At 39.2% G+C, this 21,898-nt stretch overlaps 2 protein-coding genes and 1 long non-coding RNA gene across 4 annotated transcripts; 2 read left to right on the top strand and 1 right to left on the bottom strand.

Moving 5' to 3' along the window:
- The first annotated feature begins 4,598 nt into the window (after positions 1 to 4,598).
- Positions 4,599 to 13,481, top strand: LOC139817279 (G-protein coupled receptor Mth2). 2 transcript variants are annotated; one of them, XM_071785242.1, is made up of 7 exons: positions 4,599 to 6,402; positions 6,821 to 7,628; positions 8,353 to 8,585; positions 10,108 to 10,274; positions 10,550 to 10,783; positions 11,191 to 11,454; positions 11,746 to 13,481. In XM_071785242.1, the coding sequence occupies exons 2-7, from the start codon at positions 7,533 to 7,535 to the stop codon at positions 12,231 to 12,233; spliced, it is 1,482 nt and encodes a 493-aa protein (XP_071641343.1). In that variant the 5' UTR covers positions 4,599 to 6,402; positions 6,821 to 7,532; the 3' UTR covers positions 12,234 to 13,481. The 2 variants fall into 2 exon arrangements, with proteins under 2 accessions (XP_071641343.1, XP_071641333.1); XM_071785232.1 differs by having other exon boundaries at positions 4,599 to 7,628.
- Positions 13,460 to 16,780, bottom strand: LOC139817304 (inositol polyphosphate 5-phosphatase K). Its single transcript, XM_071785286.1, has 9 exons — positions 16,443 to 16,780; positions 16,230 to 16,352; positions 15,853 to 15,933; positions 15,607 to 15,754; positions 15,371 to 15,546; positions 15,049 to 15,276; positions 14,752 to 14,908; positions 14,500 to 14,677; positions 13,460 to 14,408 (listed from the first exon to the last, which is right to left on the bottom strand). The coding sequence occupies exons 1-9, from the start codon at positions 16,466 to 16,468 to the stop codon at positions 14,212 to 14,214; spliced, it is 1,314 nt and encodes a 437-aa protein (XP_071641387.1). The 5' UTR covers positions 16,469 to 16,780; the 3' UTR covers positions 13,460 to 14,211.
- Positions 16,781 to 16,825: 45 nt separating this feature from the next.
- On the top strand, positions 16,826 to 17,597 carry LOC139817312 (uncharacterized). Its single transcript, XR_011733194.1, has 2 exons — positions 16,826 to 16,967; positions 17,088 to 17,597. It is a non-coding gene; the product is annotated as an uncharacterized lncRNA (long non-coding RNA).
- Positions 17,598 to 21,898: the final 4,301 nt, after the last annotated feature.

The raw sequence follows: 21,898 nt of genomic DNA, 5'->3' as shown, positions 1-21,898 counted from the left end.
GGAGAGGAGGAGGAAAGATCATGGCGGTCCCCGGCGAGGCCGCATTAAGCCATATTTCCGTACCTGCGATCGACGCACGCGAACTGAACATTAATTGCATTATCTCGCATGAAGGGATTTTAAGAGATGCAATCTCGTGACAGAACGAAGGAAGCTATTCAGGATGTTTAGATTGTATCCTATTTATTTAATTGCTGGACAGTTTCTATCGAAAAAGAATTGCTAAATTTTTCGAGAAAGACGATTCGTACACGAGAAAGAAGGTTTAACAGTCGTAGAAGATAAATCTGATCAATTAATGATCTTTTCGCGAGTAAGAGTTATTAGGGGCATATAGAAAACTTGGCACAATATGGCATATAGAAAAACTTAAGCAGTAGGTAAGCAAATTAACAAATAGCTATATATATTAAGTTTTCGAGAATACACAGAAAAAAAAGAAGTGTTATATCAAGACTTGTTTACTTGTATATAAGCAAGAATCTATAGTCTTCTTATAAGAATTTCAACTTTTTTTCTTGATTATATAATTTAGCGCAATTTATATACCAACTCAAGATTATAGATTCTTGCTTATATACAAGTCTCGATTTAACACTTCTTTTTTTTTTGTGTATTTGACTTATGATTGGTCAATTTACTTACCGCTTCAGTTTTTCCATATGCCAAGGCCTTTACTCTAATTTAAGATGACTTTTGCTGTCCAAATCAATCATCTACTCTTGTACTGCGCATTTTTATATAATTTCTGCTATATCGTAACCCGAGAGAGCTTACTGCGTCCCGGGACCTGATAACGCCTGTTGCCCAGTTTATTTGCGTGTTTAAGGCAAAGACGAAACAAACAAAGTAGGTACGTTCGCCAAGGTCGGGTGGACCATGTCAATGTATGGTCACCGCGAAGCGCGCACGATGCGTGCACGGGCATGGCAGAGGAACCGACGACGTCACTGACCGTGGATGCACGCGAGACTCGCGACAATTTTGCGCGTGACGTCGCGTTTCGGCCCTTCAGCTTCGAGAAGAAGCCCGGCGTTGCCTTGAATCCGGTTCTCGAAACCTTGCGATTGTATTCCCGCGATCGCACGAACGAATATTCCGAGATAAAACGAAGAAGTTCCCGCGTCGAGTCCTTTACCGAGAGGAAAAAAAAGAGAGCTCGTTTCTCTAAACTAGTCTTTATCGTGTATCGATTGTAAATGAGTATTAAATTACCGTTGTTATTATTATTAACTTCAGAAATTGATCTTTACGAAACGAGAGGAGATGCCAGGGATAAACGTTCGCGGAAATGCGTTTATAGTTTTTATGTCGCTGACGCGTAATTTTTATTACGCATGCAAATGACTTCGACGAATCGAATTATTTAGTTAATTATTTACGCACCGTGTGCAGTTCCCGATAGGATTAAAGAACGCGTCGGCCACGACGGCGCGGGTTGATTTACGGACAAAAACCGAACCCGATAAAGACACGAGTGAGACGGCGCGAAGCGAAATAGAGAGAGAAGAAAGGTATTGGTGATGTAAACCACGCGAAGCATATACTTATGCACAAATATACAAATGCGGGCAACCTGCTGACTCTGCGCTTTAATAATTCATGCGGAGTGCATATATGAAGGAAAAGGCACGGAGAAGTTTTATGTCTCGAAGTTTCGTCCGAGAGAAAAATTTCAGTCGCCGAGGAACTAGAGAGACCCTCTCTGCGTGTGTACGCATGTATGTATATATGCGTGTATGTGTAACTTCCGCGGACCTTGCAATAAAAACTTAGGCGACCGCGACGTACTTTTACGCGACGTAACGTATAACTCCGGGACGGTTTTACATATTCGAGCGTCTTTATTGAAAGTTTAATATTTTACGGCATTGCTGTTTAACGAGTGCCTCTGACCGGGTATTTGAACATTTTTCCCGAAATTTTCGGCATTTGGGAATAAGCGCCTTTCCCTCGAACGAGAAGCTACCGCGACAGTTCGTCGTCGTTCACGATTGCGGTTTTTGAGATAAAAATTTTTAATAAGAAACTCATTGTCTACCACGTAATTACGCTGTGTTACCGACTGTTTGTGAACTTCGGAGTCTGCGGAACACTTTAACAGAGAGCAGTATAGTTCGCGAGACGAGCTCGAAGCGGATATCAGACAGAGAGCGGCATTGAGCTCTCCACGTGAATATTAACTTCATCCGCTTTGACTACATTAACATAAATCTTCCTAGTCTTTATTTTGCTTCCTCTTTACTTCTGAGCGGAAAAATAAAACTCTAAAGAAAGAAGAGTTAAATTATTTCAATTCAATTCTTCAAATCAATTCTACATAGAAGACAAAAATATTCTTGATTTGAAAATATTTTTAGTTTTAACGTGGAAATCTTGAAAAGAGTTATTGCGTTAAACGAAGGAAACTTGCTTGAATGAAGTTATTATATAATGTATAGTTCAAGAAAACCATGTAACCAAGAAAACAATGTTGAAATAAAAAGTTGAAATTCTTATGAGAAGATTATAGTGATCTTGTTCATATACGAAACAATCTATATCTTCTTATAAGAATTTCAACTCTTTATTTCAACATTTTTTTTCTTGGTTAAACTATGTAATGACTTTATTCAAGCAAGTTTTCTTCGTTTAACGTAATATAATTTTATTTTAAGATTTCCATGTTGAAACTGAAGATATTTTCAAATCAAGAATATTCTTTTTTCCTGTCTATCATCAAATTTTTATTTGCACTGTAAAGGGCGGTCCTCTTCTAGAATCTCGATCCAAAATAGCCGATGTCTTTTTCAATGAAATCTTATTTCATTATCTTTATTTATCGATATGAGATTTATGTACCTTAGCGTGAAAATTCCAAAGGAAATAATTAAATTGCAATCATCTACGTCAAACTCAAATCGAACACCGTCATTTTCTTGCTATAGGTATAGAGACTCGCTTTGTGGGAATTTTAATGGGACTGATAGCGTCGTTCCTTCTTCCTACGTAAAACGCCGACTCGGAACTTCCATCATATGTAGGATGTTCTGGACGTCACAACGTGGATTTCTTAGTTACGCACCTACGCGCTTCTCTCTCTCTTCGCGTCATCGGTTTCTCGCTCTTTCATCTTTCATTTCGCCAGACGCGCGTACGCTTACCTCTTCTCTTCCGCCGCCGAGTGTAGGAAGAGGTTGCGCATTCTGCGTCAAGCGTATATTTATAGCCTAGTCCCGAGGCCCGTGACTTTATCAATCGTCATAACGACATATCATCGGTACGTGATAGTAAAACTTCCCGAAATCACATTCTAAACGTAAAACCGATACGATTGTCAAATTCAAAATTACAATCTGTACGACGTCACGGCATGTCTCTATATTTGATTTTTGGTACGGTAACCCGGGTTTAGTAAAAAAGCCCGGGCCGGCTAAAGTAAAATAAAGAAGTCACCCACACGCGAAAGTCGAATTCACTTCCGAACGATGAATCCGCTCGTCCAAATTTGGATCGTGTAAATAACTCTTGCTTTAAATTTTAAAAGAGTCTTGCAAGCTTTGAATCCAAAGCTTGCAATGATCTCTGTCAGAAACAGAGAAAGAGAGACGATGACGCGAATCACGCAGTTCGAATCTACATATTTATGCACTATTAATAGCATCAAATTGCATCTAGATAACAATCTATGTAAACGTCGATCTTATTTTTTCCTCTATTAACAGAAAAACTGCTCTCTCAACTGGGTTTTCACGCAACCCAAGCAATTTTTAGATATTTGTTATTTTTATCCGGGAGTTCTGAAGCTAACAGAACTTGCCTCTTTATCTTTTCCTGTCAGTTCGACGCAATGAAAGAAACGAAAAATTAATTCCAGACCGTCGAGTCTAAACAACGTTTATAATAATATCGCAATAATAACACTGGTCGACGTGTCAGCTGCGGATTGGATTTCTCGAGTCGTTTCCTGTAGATTTTTGGCCGCTGAATCCGAATCTGTCATTAAAACTTTTCTATCACTCTTAAATTTAAAAAACAAACTTGAATTGGATGAAAATTGTGAGTGTAGTGTACTTTGAATTCATGTCTGATTTCCCTCAGGCCCTCAGCCAACGGCTGGTGAGGCGTAAGCGCCCCATCACAAAAGAACGTTAATTGTAGCTCGCGATAGATGATTGCGGATTAATTATGGGTTTGCTTAGCTTAAAGTATATTGTCTAACCTAAATTTTAATTTTTTCTTTTAATTTTTTGACATATTGGATTCATCATCTATACTTTGTCAAAAATGGCTAAAAACACCTTTTTGCACATTTGACCTCAATTTTTTCAAAAACCAAATGTGATAGAAAAGTTTTACTGACAGATTCTGATTCAGCGGCCAAAAATCTATACGGGAAACGACTCAAGAAACCCAATCCGCGTCTCACACGTCGATCAGTGTAATGACTCTTTGAAGAATGAATCGGAACGTTAGATGTGTGAGTTGTTTTAACGTTTGCATCCCACCGACCGAAATAGAGACACGGTCTAAATTTTATGCTTTGCCGCAATCCTACCTTGCGAGGCCCACGCAGCCCAGCCTTCGTTTGCGCTCCGTTTGTTGCACCCCGCTGCGTCTTGTACATAAAAGCCTGCAGACCATGCGAAATAGACACACCCCGAGGAGGGAAAAGGCCTGATCGATCGAGTAGAATCTTCGAAGAAGCGCCAATAGGATTTCTCGCGATCGTTGAAATATTAATAAGTTCACTGGAGGCTTGAACCGGCAAATGACGTGGCGATGCGCCGGCCGATTACGTCGCTTTCAAGAAATTTCGTCGACGTGGTTTCCTAATAAGATAGACTGGGTATCTACTGGATAACTTGTAGTTTATTTCCTTCTTATCAAAAGCGGACTAAAAATAGAGCTCGCGCAAAGAACACTTTGTCTTCTTAGATAGAGTGAAACGGTTGCACATCTCGCTCTGGAAACGCATAAAAATTTCTAAAACTTTTTGGCTGCGTATTTACATTGTTCTTATAATCACGGTAATGGTGTAATCGTGTAATGCAATAACGTTGTTATAATGCTTGAGTGCTCGGGTTATCTAAAAAAATATGTGTACGTTGCGTCAGATGTTCGAATTGATAAGGCTAGATTTTTTTCGAGAGGAGGCCGGTATCGATTCGGCGAAGACCGAATAATTTTGTCGAATGTTAATGAGACGTCCCTTCGGACGTACCTCGTTATTTTTCATTGAAAAAGCTTTTAATGAATGCGCCGACGCACGTGTATGACTCATGTAAGTCACACGTGACACTTTCTGCAAACATTGACGTATTTATATTTTGTATGCCATGAGAATCTACGTAATTATAGCGTAAGTAGATTAGTTTACGATTTACGGCGGGCATATCTTACGACATACGGCAAATTATTTATGAGCGCTGCGCAATAGCAGTGGGAGATAAAATTAGTAAAGCTTCCCTAGGGAGATGACTTCGATTAAACTCCGATTGACCTAATCGGACCGATTGATTCAACCAACAGAATTGCTTACAGTGCATTTTCTAACTATACTTCGCTGTCCCTGATCTAATCTATTTCTCAGAGAAGAAGTTTTTAATCTATCTTTTGTGTCAAAAATTAACACAATTCTGTAATCAATAAATTACATGCTAACAAATTACCGCATTGCTCGGGAAGTAAATTGCGGCTTAAGTTAATTGGGGAATTTGTGATGTCACCGTAATAAGGGATGGGTCTTTCCGAGAACGGCGGGTTACGCGATTATTTAGCGAATCGACCAGATCGAACAAATATCTGTCCCCGGGGATCGATAACGCCCCCTCCGTGAAATACTTTTGGTATACATCACGTTCGAACGTACGTATATACGAGCTTAGCCATCGGCACGTTCGTCGGAGTGCGTGCATCATGTTCTTTCCTCTCTCTCGCGCTCTCTTCTTCGATAAAGGCACCAGCGGATCGAGGTGTCCGGCCAGTCAGTTCTCGGACGTCGATCGTTAAAGCTGCGTGCCGCGTGGATCTTGCCGATCGCCAGGCACGCTGTCGATCTCCGATCGTCGAAAGGATCTCCCACCGCTTAAAGTAAAAATTAAAAGTAATTTCGCGGAAGATGCTCACGAGTAACGCAAGGAAATCAGTTGGATAAGTGAACGATCTCGCGGAAGTTTCGATATAATATCAAGGCTTAATGTGGATAATCACGTTGTTTCGACTGAGAAAAACGACGACTCGGTGAAGATCGGGCGATTGAGCACGTGTGTGTATGTGTGTGCCTGTGCGTTCGTGGGTCCTTAATAATCAATCAACCGCTGTACACGGTGTTCGATAATTCACGAGAGAGAGAAAGAATCGATCTCGCACGCGTGGGTGCCGCGGCGACAACGAGGATCTACGAATTTCCGACAGTCTCGCGTAAGTTCGCCTTCTCGGTGCGCGCGCGGAGACGATCAATTTCGAAGGTCGGTCTTGGAATAGGAGAGGAAATAATATAGACTGAGTTAATGAGCGGAAATCACCGCAGGACTATACAATAAAGTTCGTTCTTGAATGACGAAGTATAGCGGGAGTTGCAGGTCAATGACCATTCGTCATCGGTTGCCTATCTTCTCCGATACGACACTCCTCTTAATTCTCGAAAGTGACGTCTCCGTCGCGCCAACGAGATTGCTTTAATTAAATTGCTTAATCCGGTTCGGACTCCGAAATAGCTGCGTATAGCTGTAATAGCTTTAAAAGTCTCGATATCTTAAGCCTCGCGCCGGGCGATGTTACCTCATCGACGAAATCTAACCGACGTCCTAACTGTACGATAAAATCTTCATCGCCGTAGATGTTTCGGATCGCAGGACCCGGCAGGAATTTCCGGATGACTTAATGCTCACACCGACATCGAGTGTGATTGATGGCACGTGCACTCGTGCGAAGAAATCGCTGAAAAAGGTCGGTGCGTCGTCGGTGAGAGTGCGAGATAACGAAATGTATGGGTGATCGTTGGAGAATCAACCGATAACGCATCGCTAGTCTCGATTCCATAATTATTGAGAGCTTCGGATTTATCCGTCTGACTAACTAACTGAAGACTCAACTAAAGCCGGCAGATACAAGAGGGGAAGAGAGAGAAAGGGAGAGATAAAGAGAGAAAGGTGACTGAAATCTTCAATTAAAACCGGCATCGATCAAGCAAATAACGCCGGCATTGCACGGAAGACTTATCGGCGAGTGTAACCAGGGTGTGACAAGATAAATGTGCAAGATCTAATGTGATATCGAGCTGTGACGAAAGAGAAGCGAAAGCGCCTGTCTCGCCTAAATGTCGCCGATACAAGTGTCGCATGGCGTAATCGTAGCGCTGGTACATCCGGAGCAAGGCCGAATCATCATTTCCGTTCGCAAAATACGATAATTGAAAAATTCAAAGTTCGATTATGCTCAATGCGAAGTGCTTTGACGCGCATTAATTCAGAGATAGACGCAGTATAAATCTCGAGCTCGACGCTCAACATTGACTCGATAGACTTTGATAAGGTGCAAACTCATTCAGGATGCGACTCATTCACGTTTGCGTCTTTTTCGTGTCTTTATTGACGCCAATTGCATGCACGAGTGACGTGGTACCCACCATATATCCTATTCCATTGGTAAGTGTACCTTCGACATTTATGACATACCAAGTTTAGGTTTTATATTTATTTATCTGAGCTTCGCGTATTTCGCATCTCTCTCTCTCTCTCACTGAATTATATTTAGATCGAGTCACTATTGATACCAATTTCTTGATATTGTCCAGATAACTTCGGTTGTAAAAGCTTTACGCAGATATCTTTACGAGATTGCATAGGAAATTGAGAAGCTGAGAAAAACAAAGTGTAGTTTCTAAAAGAAGATATTCATTCGAAACGCGTCTCGATGCATATCGGCAACTCCTGTATGCAAATTAATATAAACAGTACAAATTCTTCGAAAACCTGCGATCAGTTTATCAATTTACAGACTGCTATATTAGGTACTGTTGTTTACTCAATGATCTATGTTCATTTATACATATATATAGACTGTTTCATAGAAGTTCCGAAGTTGCGAATAAAAATTCAAATTTTTTTTGCCTTTTGACTTCAAATCTGCCCTTTGTCTTCAAATAATGTCAAGTCAATTTCCATAATGACAAGTTCATAAGGCCAACAACGCTAACGTTTTCTGTCATCATTTACGTCATCATCCTCTTATTTACGCTTGCGACGCGTCTCGAATGCTTGCATTTTCTCCGAATTTTGGAACGTCGAGACAACGACAGCGTCGTTGCAACAACATCGGCAATCGCAAAATACTTTCAATATGTTCCTAACTTGTCCACCTAACTTTCAGCAAAATGAGACCGTAGTGCCGGAGGAACACAAGAGTCTGCCATTGGCGGGGAAATGTTGCCCCATAAGCGAGGTCCTTGCAAAAGATAGGAACAAGAATACCGTTTGCGCCTCCTCGAACGACACGGTGTATTTTTCACCTTTCTTCAGCAACTTTAATCGCACCGGCGCGCTGGTGCCCGGCGACGAATATAAGACATTCGTCGCTATCGTGGGAAATCCCTGCAGTCTAAAGTACGTATAATGTGGAATACGAGGAGGATCTGTGAAGATTTGAATGATCGAATCTGTCGAGAGAGCCATGTTACAAACCATCTTACCGAAGGTCGTCCGTTACATAATATATAAAATGCGTAGACCTCGTACTGTCGATATCTTTATCAATAGATCGGAATGCCGTGATTGGTCACATTTTACGATAAGACTCCGTTTTCGCGTTGTGGCCCATCGACTTAAATACTAGTCGACTCAAATATCAATTTATCAATTGCAATCAATTGTATCGATTGTAAAATTTGGAAAATCCAATCAAGAACCAATCGCGCGAAATATAAACCTACTAAGGCCTTACGTAATCGCAAGTTAAGTATCTATATCTTGAAAATTGTAAGATGAACTTATTTATAACACTTTCTTTGAAAAAAGTATAATTGATATTATGAACTGATAACTGCACTCTCGATATTACATTTCTCGAGTACTTATGATATATCGAACAAGCAATTGTGTATCTATTGAAAGTATAATTTACAAGTTTGGATTCCACGCGCGCGCACTTATTGCCGCCTCCTTATATTGCCGGCAGATAACGTATCGTCAATAATTTTTTCCTTTTCCAATGAAAAAAAAATTATATCGTTTCGTGATAATCGGCGGAGATGAAATCATAAAGGGACGTTTAATCGCAGCGGATGTGTAAAACAGCGATAGATGACAGTGACATCGCCGCGTTATTGTTCATGAATTATTGATAAAGGGTACTCACACATAGATAGAGTACGAACGGATAAAACGTAACAGCGTGTGAATTATGCTTGCATAAACAATGAAGATACAACGCGTGAATCCAGACGGATTTATAAAAACGTCAGGTTGTCCGAATCTTGAGAGGCTTTATTCCTCGCCAGAAAATGTGTAAGAGATTTCAAGATGAAATCTTCAAATGTATAAAATAACAAGAAATTGCAGAATAAAAGGTAGTACGTAGCTGAATAAAAAGCTGAATAAAAAGATATCTATGTACATATAAAAAAATATTGCTTTTACTTTTCTTTAAAAATCGGCACAACTTTTCCGGACAACCAGGTATAATTTTTAATCAGGTTTCGTTGTAGATAACGTTATTTTTATATTGAATAATTGGCAAAATAAAATTTGTTATATTCTTGTAACGTGGTTCAATGGATCGATTCGAGTGATGATATTCAGGAGCGACATTCAATCGTGAATTGTGATAAATAATGCTTTATTCCGTTCTCTTCCTCCGTAAAAAATAATATCGCGATTTCCGTAGCAATTAGACAGAAATTATTTCCTCGTGCACAAGCAAAACTCGTTTCTCATGAGCGATTGATTACAGAAACGCGCGTTTCTCGGAAAGATCTCCTGTCGCGGTGTGTGTATCCTGGTGCGGGTATTCAAAGTAAATTAAAACTTCATTTACTTTGAATACTCGACTCTCAAGCACCTTTCTCAAGCCCGACGATCCGACGTTTGCACATACAAACGCGCACGTATTTGACGAAGCGGTTTTCAGGTACATGCTAGATCCGGAGGAAAGCGAGGATGAGTATTACTTATTGATGAATGGTTCCATCTTCGCGCCGCGAATCGATCACGTACCGATTATGCTGATGCCCGGCAAAGATTACTGTATGGAGGTCGTGCCCGAGCTGGGACTTAGGGCATTCGTTTGTTTTCAAGGTTTGTACGGAAGGAACTAATTGTAAGATCAGAAAAACCTCCCGAACTTTTCCTAACTGTTTATCTGTATCTCTGTTTTTCCATATAAAGACATTTGATCTTCATTGATAATCCTCCTGAATCCTTCTGTGGAATTTCAACTTAAAAAAATAATAACAAATCATTTATGTAACAGATCCACATATCACCAAACAAAAATCGACAATTCCTTGATATTTAATTTTTTTTAAGTCTCCTTGTCCTTAAGTCTTTAATGGAACGCAACGATTTTGCAGACATCGCCGTCCCTACCACGGATGCGCGAGTCATCATTTACGCCTGCGGGCTCCTAATCTCAGTTCCTTTTCTGATACTCACCATCGCGGCATACGCGATAACGCCGAGGTTGAGGGACGTCCATGGGAAAGCCCTTTGCCACTATTGCGGTTGCTTGGCACTGGCCTTCACCACTTTGGCCATTACGCAACTGACAAGCGAGCAATTAGCACCTCAAGCCTGCGTTAGCATAGGTAAGATAATTAATTATCAACAAGAAAAATATTGTAAGTGTGACACCGTTAAATAAAAGTACGTATATAATAGTATACATTTTTAGAAAATTATGATTTTTGATTAGTAGAAAAATCTCTTTTTTTTTTAATTACGCTGCTGCTTGAACGTTTAATCGAATTTAATATTTAAATCATTACAAGAAGATTGTTACAAAAATTTGAAGATAATAAAAAGTTGTAATTAATAATTTTTAAATGGTAGCCTATAATTTGAGTGTTGGACTTTGAACTGTCACTTAATTTTACCGAGCGGTATAATTTCGGCGGCGTCGTGTAGCGCGGCAGGTTCGCTTTAGGAAGTATGACGACACACGTGAATGACAGAGGCAGATTGATTGAGAGACTGCGGTCGGTGTCGTTTTCAGCATTCGTCATCCAATTCTCCTTCGTGGCCTGCTTCTTCTGGCTGAACGTGATATGCATCGAAACATGGTCGTTGGTACGCCATCACGTGAAGCAGTGCGCGCAGAGGAGAATCCAGCCTAAAATGCTGTTTTTCTACTACTCGATATGGGCCTGGGGCTGCCCAGCGGTCCTCATTCTCGTCTCGATGGCAATGGATCTCAGTCCTACAATACCCATGACCTACGTCAAGCCCGCTTTCGGTAGCGAGAGCTGCTGGTTCAAGTGTGAGTCTCGATCCAATTACACACAGAACTCGTTCACTGTTAAATAAGGATGAAATTTAAATCAATACCTTGAGTTAAATAACATTTTGTTATTTTTAACCATCACGTGTGTCAAAATTTATTATTTCAACATAAAACAGTACTATTTTAACTCCATTGGTTTAGTTAAATTAAATTAAAGATATAATATTGAATGAAAAATTGTTGTAATTCGAGCCTTCCGTCTTTCCGCTTTGCTGAACAATTTGCTTCGCCAATATCGGGTATTAATTATTATCGCTCTTTCTGCAGCCGACGCAGAAGCCATGCCGTACTTCTACGTGCCGGTCGGTCTCCTTTTGTTGACGAACACGGTCCTCTTCGTAATCACTGCCATCAGGATCAGCCGCTACCAGCAAGAGCTCGCGCTGAGACGGCTGGCGAGGAATCAGCATATCGATCGGCATGATCAAAGGCTCTTCCGCAGACTCAAGCGAACCTTCATCGTTTGCCTTGTCCTCTTCTTTCTGATGGGTCTCAACTGGATGATGGAATTAATCTCCTGGTGGGTCGGCGGCGATCCCTTCGACTGGACGGCGTTCGATTTGGTAAACGCGCTTCAAGGTGTCCTCATCTTCGGTCTGTTCGTCCTGAGAAGGCCCATCAGGGACTTCGTTTGGCATCGAATACAGAAAATACGGGGGATAGACACCACGGAACTGGACGTCGGGAGCATGGACCTGGCGCTACTGCCTGTGATAAACGGCGATATTCCAGAGAGATCGTTTAATCATTCTTAGAAAAGTTCTCAGAAAGAAAGAGAGTGATCTCTTTCTGAACGTATAAGAGGACGATACATTTAACGCAGGCGGTTTGGTCGATAGTGATATCGGCTGTAAACCTGAAGCAATCGATAAACCGATAGACCGGTGGATGAAGGAGCCGGGATCTCATGACGATGATAAAAGTTATTTTAACTTCGCTGTGTGCAACGGCGAAATAGAGCGGCCTTCTCGATGACGCTCGATGAAGAGACATGAAATATATATTCGTGCAATTTCGTTGCAAACCCACTCGAGAAACCCACTCGAGTTAGCACGGAATTAGCCCGCGAGATCCGACGCGCGGAACTTTCGCCCGAAGGAGATTATTTATCTTTAATTGAATTGCAATCGTGCGTTATAAGTAATAGTTCTAGTCCTTTTTTTTTGCAACATTATCTGTAATCATAAATATCAATCCGCGCGGCGCACGTAGGGATACGTACAACGCGACGCCGCGCGCGTTGAATCGCAGTTCAATCGTGACGTTATGTGAAAATAAATTCTTTTCTGCAAGGTAACGTGTTACACAACGCATTATTCGTCCGCCTCCGCGAAAATATATAGCACATACTGTGTCGCATTGTGTTTCTGCGCTAATTATACAACCGTGGGGGAAACGAGTAACTGCTAGACCTCACTCAAGGATCTCAAGTGATAAGAACGCAATCGCGGCATAATTATAAATGTGAGAACCGGCCGTAATCATAAATCGATGTTTATCAAGAGTGCTACTTGTTAGTACTAATTATGCATCGTAAATCGAGATGTTGCGATATTCGTACTGCTTAAATTCACGCCCCAAATCGATGTTCGCGTCAATAATGTACCATTTATACCTTATTTGTATTTACGCGTCGTGCTTACTGTTGAACAACACAGCAACAATGTTGGTTAAAGCCTTTATTTCACTCAAGCATAACGCGTTATGTTAATACATTACACAGTTACGTCCAAACAAGCGCAGGATATTGAATAGGCTACGTCAAAACACGTTCATACACAACTGTAAGTTCGCCACAACACATCAACATCGCGTATTATACTGGATTTGATGAAAAACAGGTTTTACACATATTGTTGTTGCATCGTGTTGTTATGTTCTGTATGTAGCTAGCATATATTATTTATTGTCGTGGTAGGTATTAATTTATTGAATATATCATGCATAATATAGAACGACGAGGCAAATGAATCGAAACGAATAAAAAATATTAATATCCTTTATTCTCTTGCGTTCCCTTTAAAACCATAGTGTACATTTGTTCGTTTACTTTTTTTCGACAGCGCGCTATATATATACATATAACAAACAATATAATCTTTATAGTACAAGCGTACTTTGCCAGAATCCAAATTAGCTGCGAAAAATTATACTACGAAAATAGTCATAATATATAACGTGAGCGCACTCGCATAATCCATTGACGCTCGAGAGGCAGGAAAAAATATTTATATACCTATCCTATTCTCTAATAACAGCGGGCGTCAATGAATCGAGGAAGATCTCGCGTGTAGAAAAACGTGCACTCACCGTAAGCTCTAAAGCGGACGTTAAATACACCGCTGCGCACTCTAAGCGGCAGCCTGAGAGTGCGAAAACCAGGTACCAAAAGTAACATTTAAATCCTACGTGCAAAGCATCGTTCGTGTGATGCTTCTAATTTATAAACTTATCACACCATACCAAAAGCACCCTCCGATTAAAGGCCATATTTCTTGATTCATTTAACTTCCCAAGTCACAACTTACTTAGAGTAGTGAACCTATTTCACCCTTAAAATATTTAAGAATTCCCAGAAGATTGTGGTAATAAGACAACAAAAAATCAAGTAAAAAAAATATTTTCGTTCATCTAGAAAATTGACCGAAGTTTGATATTTAATCTCTCGGTAAAACGATTACCGATCACAAGCGCAAGCTATTTTGTAAGTGAATTGATTGTTCGCTATAAAATTTATGTAGCTAAAACACACTGTTCGATTGATCTGCGAGGTCCCGAAAATTCCGGACTCACACCCAAAATCTCCATAAGATCTCCTCGTTGAGCTACATACACCAAGCAATACATTTCCGACAGACGAAGCGCCGAGTCATTGTATGATATTCGTTCCGTGTTCGCGTGAGGTTCGTCAGAAATTGATGTTGGTTTACCTACATATTAAGTAATTATTAGGAGACACTTGAATAGGAACAATGACATCAAGTGACATCAGGAACGAATGTAATGGAACGAGAAACTTACCGCGGCTAACGTATTCGTAAATGATGTAATCATCTAAACTGGAAAATTCGTTAGGAAAGAGACCTATCCAGTCTCCGTTGCTTGGAATGAAATCTCTCTGCAGTTTGTAAGATATAAAATTTTCCTCCACGGTACAGTCTTGAAATTCCACAAAGTGATTTTCTACATTAGGTCTGACCTAAAAAATAGAAATTTGTCATTCACATGTAGCTCGATAAAAAGGGGTGATGTACTACAAGACTGTATTTTTACCACGATATTGAACTCTCCAGTTACAGGTTTGTGATCGGAAACACTATAATTGGGATGGCTCTTGTAAGTAAGCTGCTCAGTGTGAATTTCTATGTCGTCGTATATATCTGCCGCATTTACTTTGTATAAAATCCTGTCGGTCCAAGACGGTCTACGCCTGCGTGGCAAATTAATTACATAACATATTAAAACGCTAGTTCCATTAAAAAGAATGTAAATATATATCACATACGTAAATGTATGTCTCAAATTTAATTACTATACTTTCAGATTTATATAAATTAAATATAAATTTACTTGAGATCAAATTCCTGGGACTCAAACTCGTATTTGTAAGTAGGCGGGAACGTGATGCTACTTTCATTAAGTTCGGCGAAGGCTTGTTGCTCCTTCATCACCATTCTCAACTGATCTCTTTCGAGAAGTTCCTTCAATTGCTTCTTCTTCACCAGTAAGTCTATATCGGCGGCGGTTAACTCCTCTCCATTAAGTCGAAAGTTCAAGTCGCCGATCCAAAATATATAGCTAATAAGAAGCGTATATTACATAACATTACTAACAACGTAGTTAATTCTATTTGAATGATGTAATGCCTATTTCAGCATAAAAATATCCATACTCGTGATATAATATTCTCGATGTAAACGGAGCAGTAAAAGTATGATCTGTCACGATGGTATTATAATCTGCTATTCTATCGGCTAGCAAATGGTCATGAGGAGTTAAATGCGTGTTCACCACGCAAATGCTGACTCCGTAGGCATTCATTCTTACGCTCACCGCACCCTTGTTTCCCTGAAGACAAGTAACGTTGTTAGTAGAACAGCAATTGCTGTTGTCACATTGCTTTCTTACCCACATGCCACCGAAACCCGTCTTGGTATACTGAGCTTCTATCAATCTTAAATGCGTCAAGTGCTTCCTCAGACAGAAAGCATTCAGAACAAGACCCTGCAACCGTTGCGAACGTATTTTCACGTAATCATACTTCTTCAGCACATCTCTGCAAACATGTCAGCATTTAATTTTCATCTCCTAAGTGAATATATATATTGAATTACATATGTATGATACAAGTTGTATCGTCCTAACAAATTTTACTTAAAGGCTTTAGTCCACGGATCCTCGAATAGTATATAGTCTAACACTATATTTTGCGGTTGGGATTTAACTTCCTGCAAACTAAAAGCACATACGCTTTATCATTAAATCTGATACACGCAGAACAACGTTTTATGGCCAGTCTACAAGGAGTCGTTAGTCGTTAGTCAGATGTCGGAAGAAATAGTTATAAGCGTATTGTAAGCAATCGAAGGCCTGTAATCGGTGATCGTAAGAGATGGCATTTGGCCAATCGCTTATGATTGCCGATTACAGACTTCCGATCGCCTTATGACACGTTTATGACTTTTTTCGACTCTCTTCCGACATCTGACTAACGACTAACGACTCATTGTAGACTGGCCATTTAGACGTACCCGATGAAATATAAATCTGGCCACAGCTTTGACTCGTCGCAGGCTGCAATGCCCAGGAGCTGCTGAAGGTCCTGTCTGGGATCCGGGAACCTCGTAGCCACATTGTACGTGACGAAGTAAATTCTATGCGGCGTGAAAAGAAACGCGTTAAGAAACAGTACATTCTCTGCGAGATATAACCTATATAGATCCGGTTACTTCTTTTCGATTTACCTGAGCCGTTCCACCGGACACGCCATTTCAGGGGCGCTCGACGACACAAGGGAGGGGGGCAAGGGGATCCTACGAGGAATTTACGTAAATCGCGTAGCTAAGGGAAACGGATTCACATCGCGATGACTCCGCACAACGCTGGACAGCTCGGCAGGTTAGGAATTCGCGCGCATCGCGCGCGTTCCCGTTCCTCTCCGGTTCCTTGTACTTTCACCCGCGGCTGTCGGCTGTCGGCCGCGATGGTACCGTCGCACCGCCAGCGAGACTCGTCGCGTTCGCTGCCGCGTGCAACATCTGGTCACGCGATTCCGTACGACGTACGCATCGTCTACGGAGCCATACTGTTGACAGTGTTGACAAGTGCGGAGGGAAGACAGTTCCCCTCCCCCTCCCTGCTCTTCACTCCTCCTGCTACGTGACCATCCCCGCCATGATCGTCGTTCCACGTGACTGTGACATCTGTCATCTGTCATTACGCGCGTGCTTTTTTTTGAGATGATTATCCTGAAGGCAAGGAAAATAAAGGTGTCTTCTGCTTCTTCTTTAGGCAATACGATTCTAGTTCTATAACTTTTTAACTCTTTTAACTCTTTCTTCTTTAAACTAATAAACTCTAATGTCTATTTCTACTATTTACTAACATAGATTCCCACACAGCACACTTTATCTGAGCCGGTGCAATGTTTGATATTTCTTTGTGGAACCACTACTCTTCAGTGATGGTGGCTGTTGCTCGTACCAACAATGCAGTGGAAGGATGGCACCATGCACTAAAAATCGGAGAGCAAATGGTTCACATCTCGTACTGTGGAAAATGATTGTTGCTTCAAGCAGAGCAGGGTCTCGTCGAAGCTCACATTGCGCGCGCGAATGCTCACGCTCCTGCGAATAATAGAAACAAGCGCTACAAAGACAACGATGCGCAATTGAAGAGTCTCGTTGCAGCCTACAACCGACAGGATATGTTACAATATTTTTGAGGAATGTCGCTGCTAATCTGTCGTTATAAAAATGTGTTATGAATTATGTGTTATTTATCTTTGTTGTTAGTTACGCCGATTGTATTACGTTAATTGCGCTTTGTTGGATGCGTTGAAAATTCTGAGGAATGTTGCTGTCAATCTTTCGTTGTATTAAATTATCATGAGTTATGTATTTATTGTCTTTGTTTTTAGTCATGACGACTTTTTTAATTTATTTGCGCTTTGCTGGTTGCGTTAAACTTCTTGAGAAAAGTTGTCTTGCAAAGTATATGCGTGGGCTTTTCACACGTGGAAAGTTGTAAACCCATGTGGCACCTCGCCTCGCGCGAAAAGTGTATGCGTGGAGGTAGTAGGTTTCGCCCCCTGCGGGGGGCTCCACTATCATTAAACTATACACATAGTGTGCCTTGCAAAGTACGTGAGTGGGCTTTTCACACGTTGAAAGTTGTAAACCCATGTGGCACCTCGGTTTTTGCTGGGCACGGAAATTTTTTCCGGGGGAGATTTTTTGATGGGGAGATTTTTTCCGGGAACTGATTTCCGGGAGATTTTTTCCGGGGAACAAAACGTCGGTTACGTTAGGAAGCTAGATTTACGTAGTTATAATGTTTTAATTTTTTATAAAAACAGATTAAAATTAGATTTTGTGTTATAATATTTTAATATTTTGTAAAATTAAAACATTACTTCCTTATTAGAAAAAAACTTAAACAGTTTAAATAGAATTATAGTATGAAAAAATATATTTAATAAACCTTTATAAACCTTTAATAAACCTTATATTTATAAATTATTATATTTTGTTCTTAACAATTTATTCCGAAAAGTAGATAAATTATTGACATAAGAATCCATTTCGTAATTTGAAAAATTTTGAAAAATTTAAGACTAATTCAAAATTCTATAATTATTGGGTTATAATATAAATATTAATAAGCAAATATGAAAAAGCAACATTACTATTCAATAGAAGGGAACACATAATAGGCTAATGCCTTAACAAAATGAATAGCATAATTAAAGCACAAAAGGACAAGAACTCACTAGCCATCAATATAGTAACGTTGTTTATAAGATTGCATGTAATGATTGCGAGGCCTCCTATGTAGGACAGACAAAGCGGCAATTAAAAACTAGAATGAACGAACATAAAAATAACATAAAAATGGACCCATCCAGACACTCGGTCATTTCCGAACATATTATAGAATTTAACCATTCCTTCGATTGGGATAACGTTAAAATAATGGATACGGAACCTAACTATTATAAAAGACAATCTCGGAAATGTTACATATTAAAGAACAAAAAAAAGGCATTAATTTAAACATGGACACAGAGTATCTGGATGAGTCATATTACAGTATTCTCAGCGAACTCACCGATATCTAACTATTTATTATTTCAAAGACTAACCTTCGTTGTTAACCTACGCAGCGTGCTTGCCATTAGTATTTGAGACAGAAAGGAGCAAACATCGACCGTGAGAGCGCGAAACATCGGGCCACGACCTAATTCTGTAATTTGTAAGTCCATATGGAGAATTTTTAAACCATGCACATAAGGTTCCTCCCATTATCGAGACATCAAATTTCAGAACGTAGTTTAAACTTGACCACACCGTTGTCGGACATAAGATTTAACGCCTTTTAACAACTGACTTGGTTCGTTTTCGCCAATCAACGAAGAAAAATCATGGATTTACCTCTGACTACTGACTTGCGAATTTACGTATATGCAATTTTACATTGCACAATTGACTCTACAGAAATCTATATACATATATACAATTTTATATTTTACCATTAGAATGCTCTCATGTAAGATGTGACTCCGGATGACTTTGTTATTTCCATCGAATTTGTTTCCTTTTACCGTTCACAGTTTTACTGATTATTGCGCGACTTTATGTAATTTTTTAATTTGTATCGGCTGAAGAAGACCCTGTGCGGTCGAAACGTCCCGTTCTACATATACTTATGTTTAATAAACGAACTTTAATTTGACATCCACGTCTATGCTCGATTGTTGGCCTTTATTCTTACAGTTTAAATATTAATAAGTATAAAGAGAAAAAGAATATGAAAAAGAATATCAAATCTAAAATGTGATAAAGAAATGTTGAATATCTCAGGTGAATCGATTTAAGGGGTAACGCCATTCTAGAGTCCCAAAAAAAGCCAATTTTTGATAATTTTTTTCAGAAATACAATAATCATAAATGAAAATCTGTTTAATTCTATTTATTATCTATATATTAAAGTATAAAAAAATTTTTTTTATTAATTATTTATTGCCAAAATGGCGGCGCCAGAGCCATTGCTCCAAAGTGCCTTTTTGCGGAAGGCGTTCAACGGGCGGAATCGAAGCTCCTATAATTTTTGAGCTGGAACAAAAATTCAAAGATTTTTGAAAAGTATATAAGTTTTTCTATAGAAGTACATGTGGGAATTGCAAAATATCATTTTTTGTAAGAATGGTGCATGTTAAAAAAAAGTGTTTCATTTTTCGCTAAAAAATTTCGCACAAAATTGTTTATAAAAAAAGTTTTATTCAACTTATCGCAAAATCCACATGTACTTCTAAAGATAATGTTATTGTAAAGTTTCACTCAAAATTTTAAGTCAATCGGATAAAAGGTGTTCGAGTTCTTATTCCGCCCGATTTTAAAAAAGCGATTTCGAGAAAAACGCGTTTAAGGAGATGCTGGAGTCACGGGCAAACTCGATCAGCGTCGATAAAGAAGTGCTCACCGATTCTTACACATACATACAGAGCGCAGGCAAACTCGACCAGCGTCAATAAAGAAGTGCTCACCGATTCTTACACATACATACAGAGCGCCTGCTCTAGGGCTACCCGTTATACTGATCTGTATGTTTTTGGCTGAATTCGGGGAGACGCGTTACATGTGCATATGAAATTTTCTAACATACTTTTCTCTTATACTAAAGCTCGCAGCTCATTTCTGCAAGCACAGGATTCTTCTTTATTGTATTTCCGTGACGGCTGCAAGGTTTTTGTATACGTACACAGTCTAAAACTTTTATGTGCAGCAAATGTTGTCATGAGTCGACCGCAGAATCGAAAATAAAACTGTAATTTTCTAATTTTTTTTGTTTTTCATACGCAATTGGTGCCGTCTTCGTTATCGTTCAAACTTTAATTCTGGAAAAAAAATTTTTAATTCGGTGAAATCAATCAAAAGATTTGTGTGTCTGAAAATATCGCGGTAAAACAGACCTGTCTCCAGCATCCCCTCGAAGCGCGCTCCGAACGCGCCGGCAGACGGATTACAAAAAAGGGATAATAGAGATTTTTCTGAGCTTTGAAACCAAGTGTACCTTTATTTCTAAGACCAAAAAAAATTGATTTTTTGAAAATTCTAGAGTGGCTTTACCCCTTAAGGTGATCTTAAAGCTGTCTGTAATACCTACACTCGTTTTTAACAATATTTGCTTCGTATAAAAATTCTACAATTTGATGTTACAAAATGAGGGTGCAGGTCCATTCAGTAGACATCAAGGAATATCATACCGTTTGTAGAATTAGGCTGAGACTCCAAACAAAAAAGTTAAACGAAAAGTACGATCACCGCGCGCGTCATTTACCTTTTTCATTATATATCACAAAATAGTACAAAGCACGCGCTTAAACATGAAATAAATACAATACTACTACATTATAGCTTAAATATATACACGCGCGCCATTTATTCTTTAACTGTACATTTTTAATGATATACGCACATAATTATATATGTCAAAAACTATACTTTTATATAAAAATTTAAGAGGAGAAAAGTTATACATATATTTCTTTATATACGTAATTTTTAACTTGTTTATTATTTCGCTGACTGCCAAGATAAATTTTTAATGCTTCCCAAAAACGTACTCGTGAAAAGGCAACATAAAGTTGTCCATGATTAAAAACATCTTTACGAAGATCTATTCCTATATACCCTGTCAAATGTTTGTCCCTGTGACTTGTTAATTGTCATAGCAAAAGCTAATTTTATCGGAAATTGTCTTCTTTTAAAAGTGAAAGGATATACATTTTCGCAATACAAAGTTATACGATTTAAGAAAACAATATCTCCTACTTTATCACCCGTTAAGATTTTACATTTCAATAAGTGATCGGCAAGTTCTATAATCATTAAAAAAATGCCAATAAATTAAATGCCAACCCAGGTAGCAAACACAAGTCATTTTGACGTCAAATACTAGTCATGTTTGTACAAATGACGTCAAATGACCAAAAAGCGACTGTCTTTAAAAATGACATTATACTGACGTTATTCCATAACGTCATTATAACGTCTATTTTTAGTCATTTTTGGTCTATATCGGCGACTAATAATAAACGTTTATAAGACGTCATTTCTTAGACCATATAAAGACGTCATTTTAAAGACGTCTTAAAGTCGTTCAAATAAGGTCTTTTTGTAATATAATTATTTTTACTTCT

The sequence above is a fragment of the Temnothorax longispinosus genome, chromosome 1 (assembly GCF_030848805.1).
Source record: "Temnothorax longispinosus isolate EJ_2023e chromosome 1, Tlon_JGU_v1, whole genome shotgun sequence".
NCBI lineage: Eukaryota > Metazoa > Arthropoda > Insecta > Hymenoptera > Formicidae > Temnothorax > Temnothorax longispinosus.
This window is presented reverse-complemented; position numbering and strand designations above follow the sequence as displayed.

Excerpts from the sequence above, each read along its gene's own strand:
- LOC139817279 (XM_071785242.1), top strand. The coding sequence starts at position 7,533 with ATGCGACTCATTCACGTTTGCGTCTTTTTCGTGTCTTTATTGACGCCA. Across the intron at positions 10,275-10,549 it reads GGCATTCGTTTGTTTTCAAG|ACATCGCCGTCCCTACCACG; the intron begins GTTTGTACGGAA and ends ACGATTTTGCAG. Across the intron at positions 11,455-11,745 it reads CGAGAGCTGCTGGTTCAAGT|CCGACGCAGAAGCCATGCCG; the intron begins GTGAGTCTCGAT and ends CTCTTTCTGCAG.
- LOC139817304 (XM_071785286.1), bottom strand. The coding sequence starts at position 16,468 with ATGGCGTGTCCGGTGGAACGGCTCAG. Across the intron at positions 14,909-15,048 it reads TCCCAGGAATTTGATCTCAA|GCGTAGACCGTCTTGGACCG; the intron begins GTAAATTTATAT and ends TTTGCCACGCAG. Across the intron at positions 14,409-14,499 it reads TTACGAATACGTTAGCCGCG|GTAAACCAACATCAATTTCT; the intron begins GTAAGTTTCTCG and ends CTTAATATGTAG.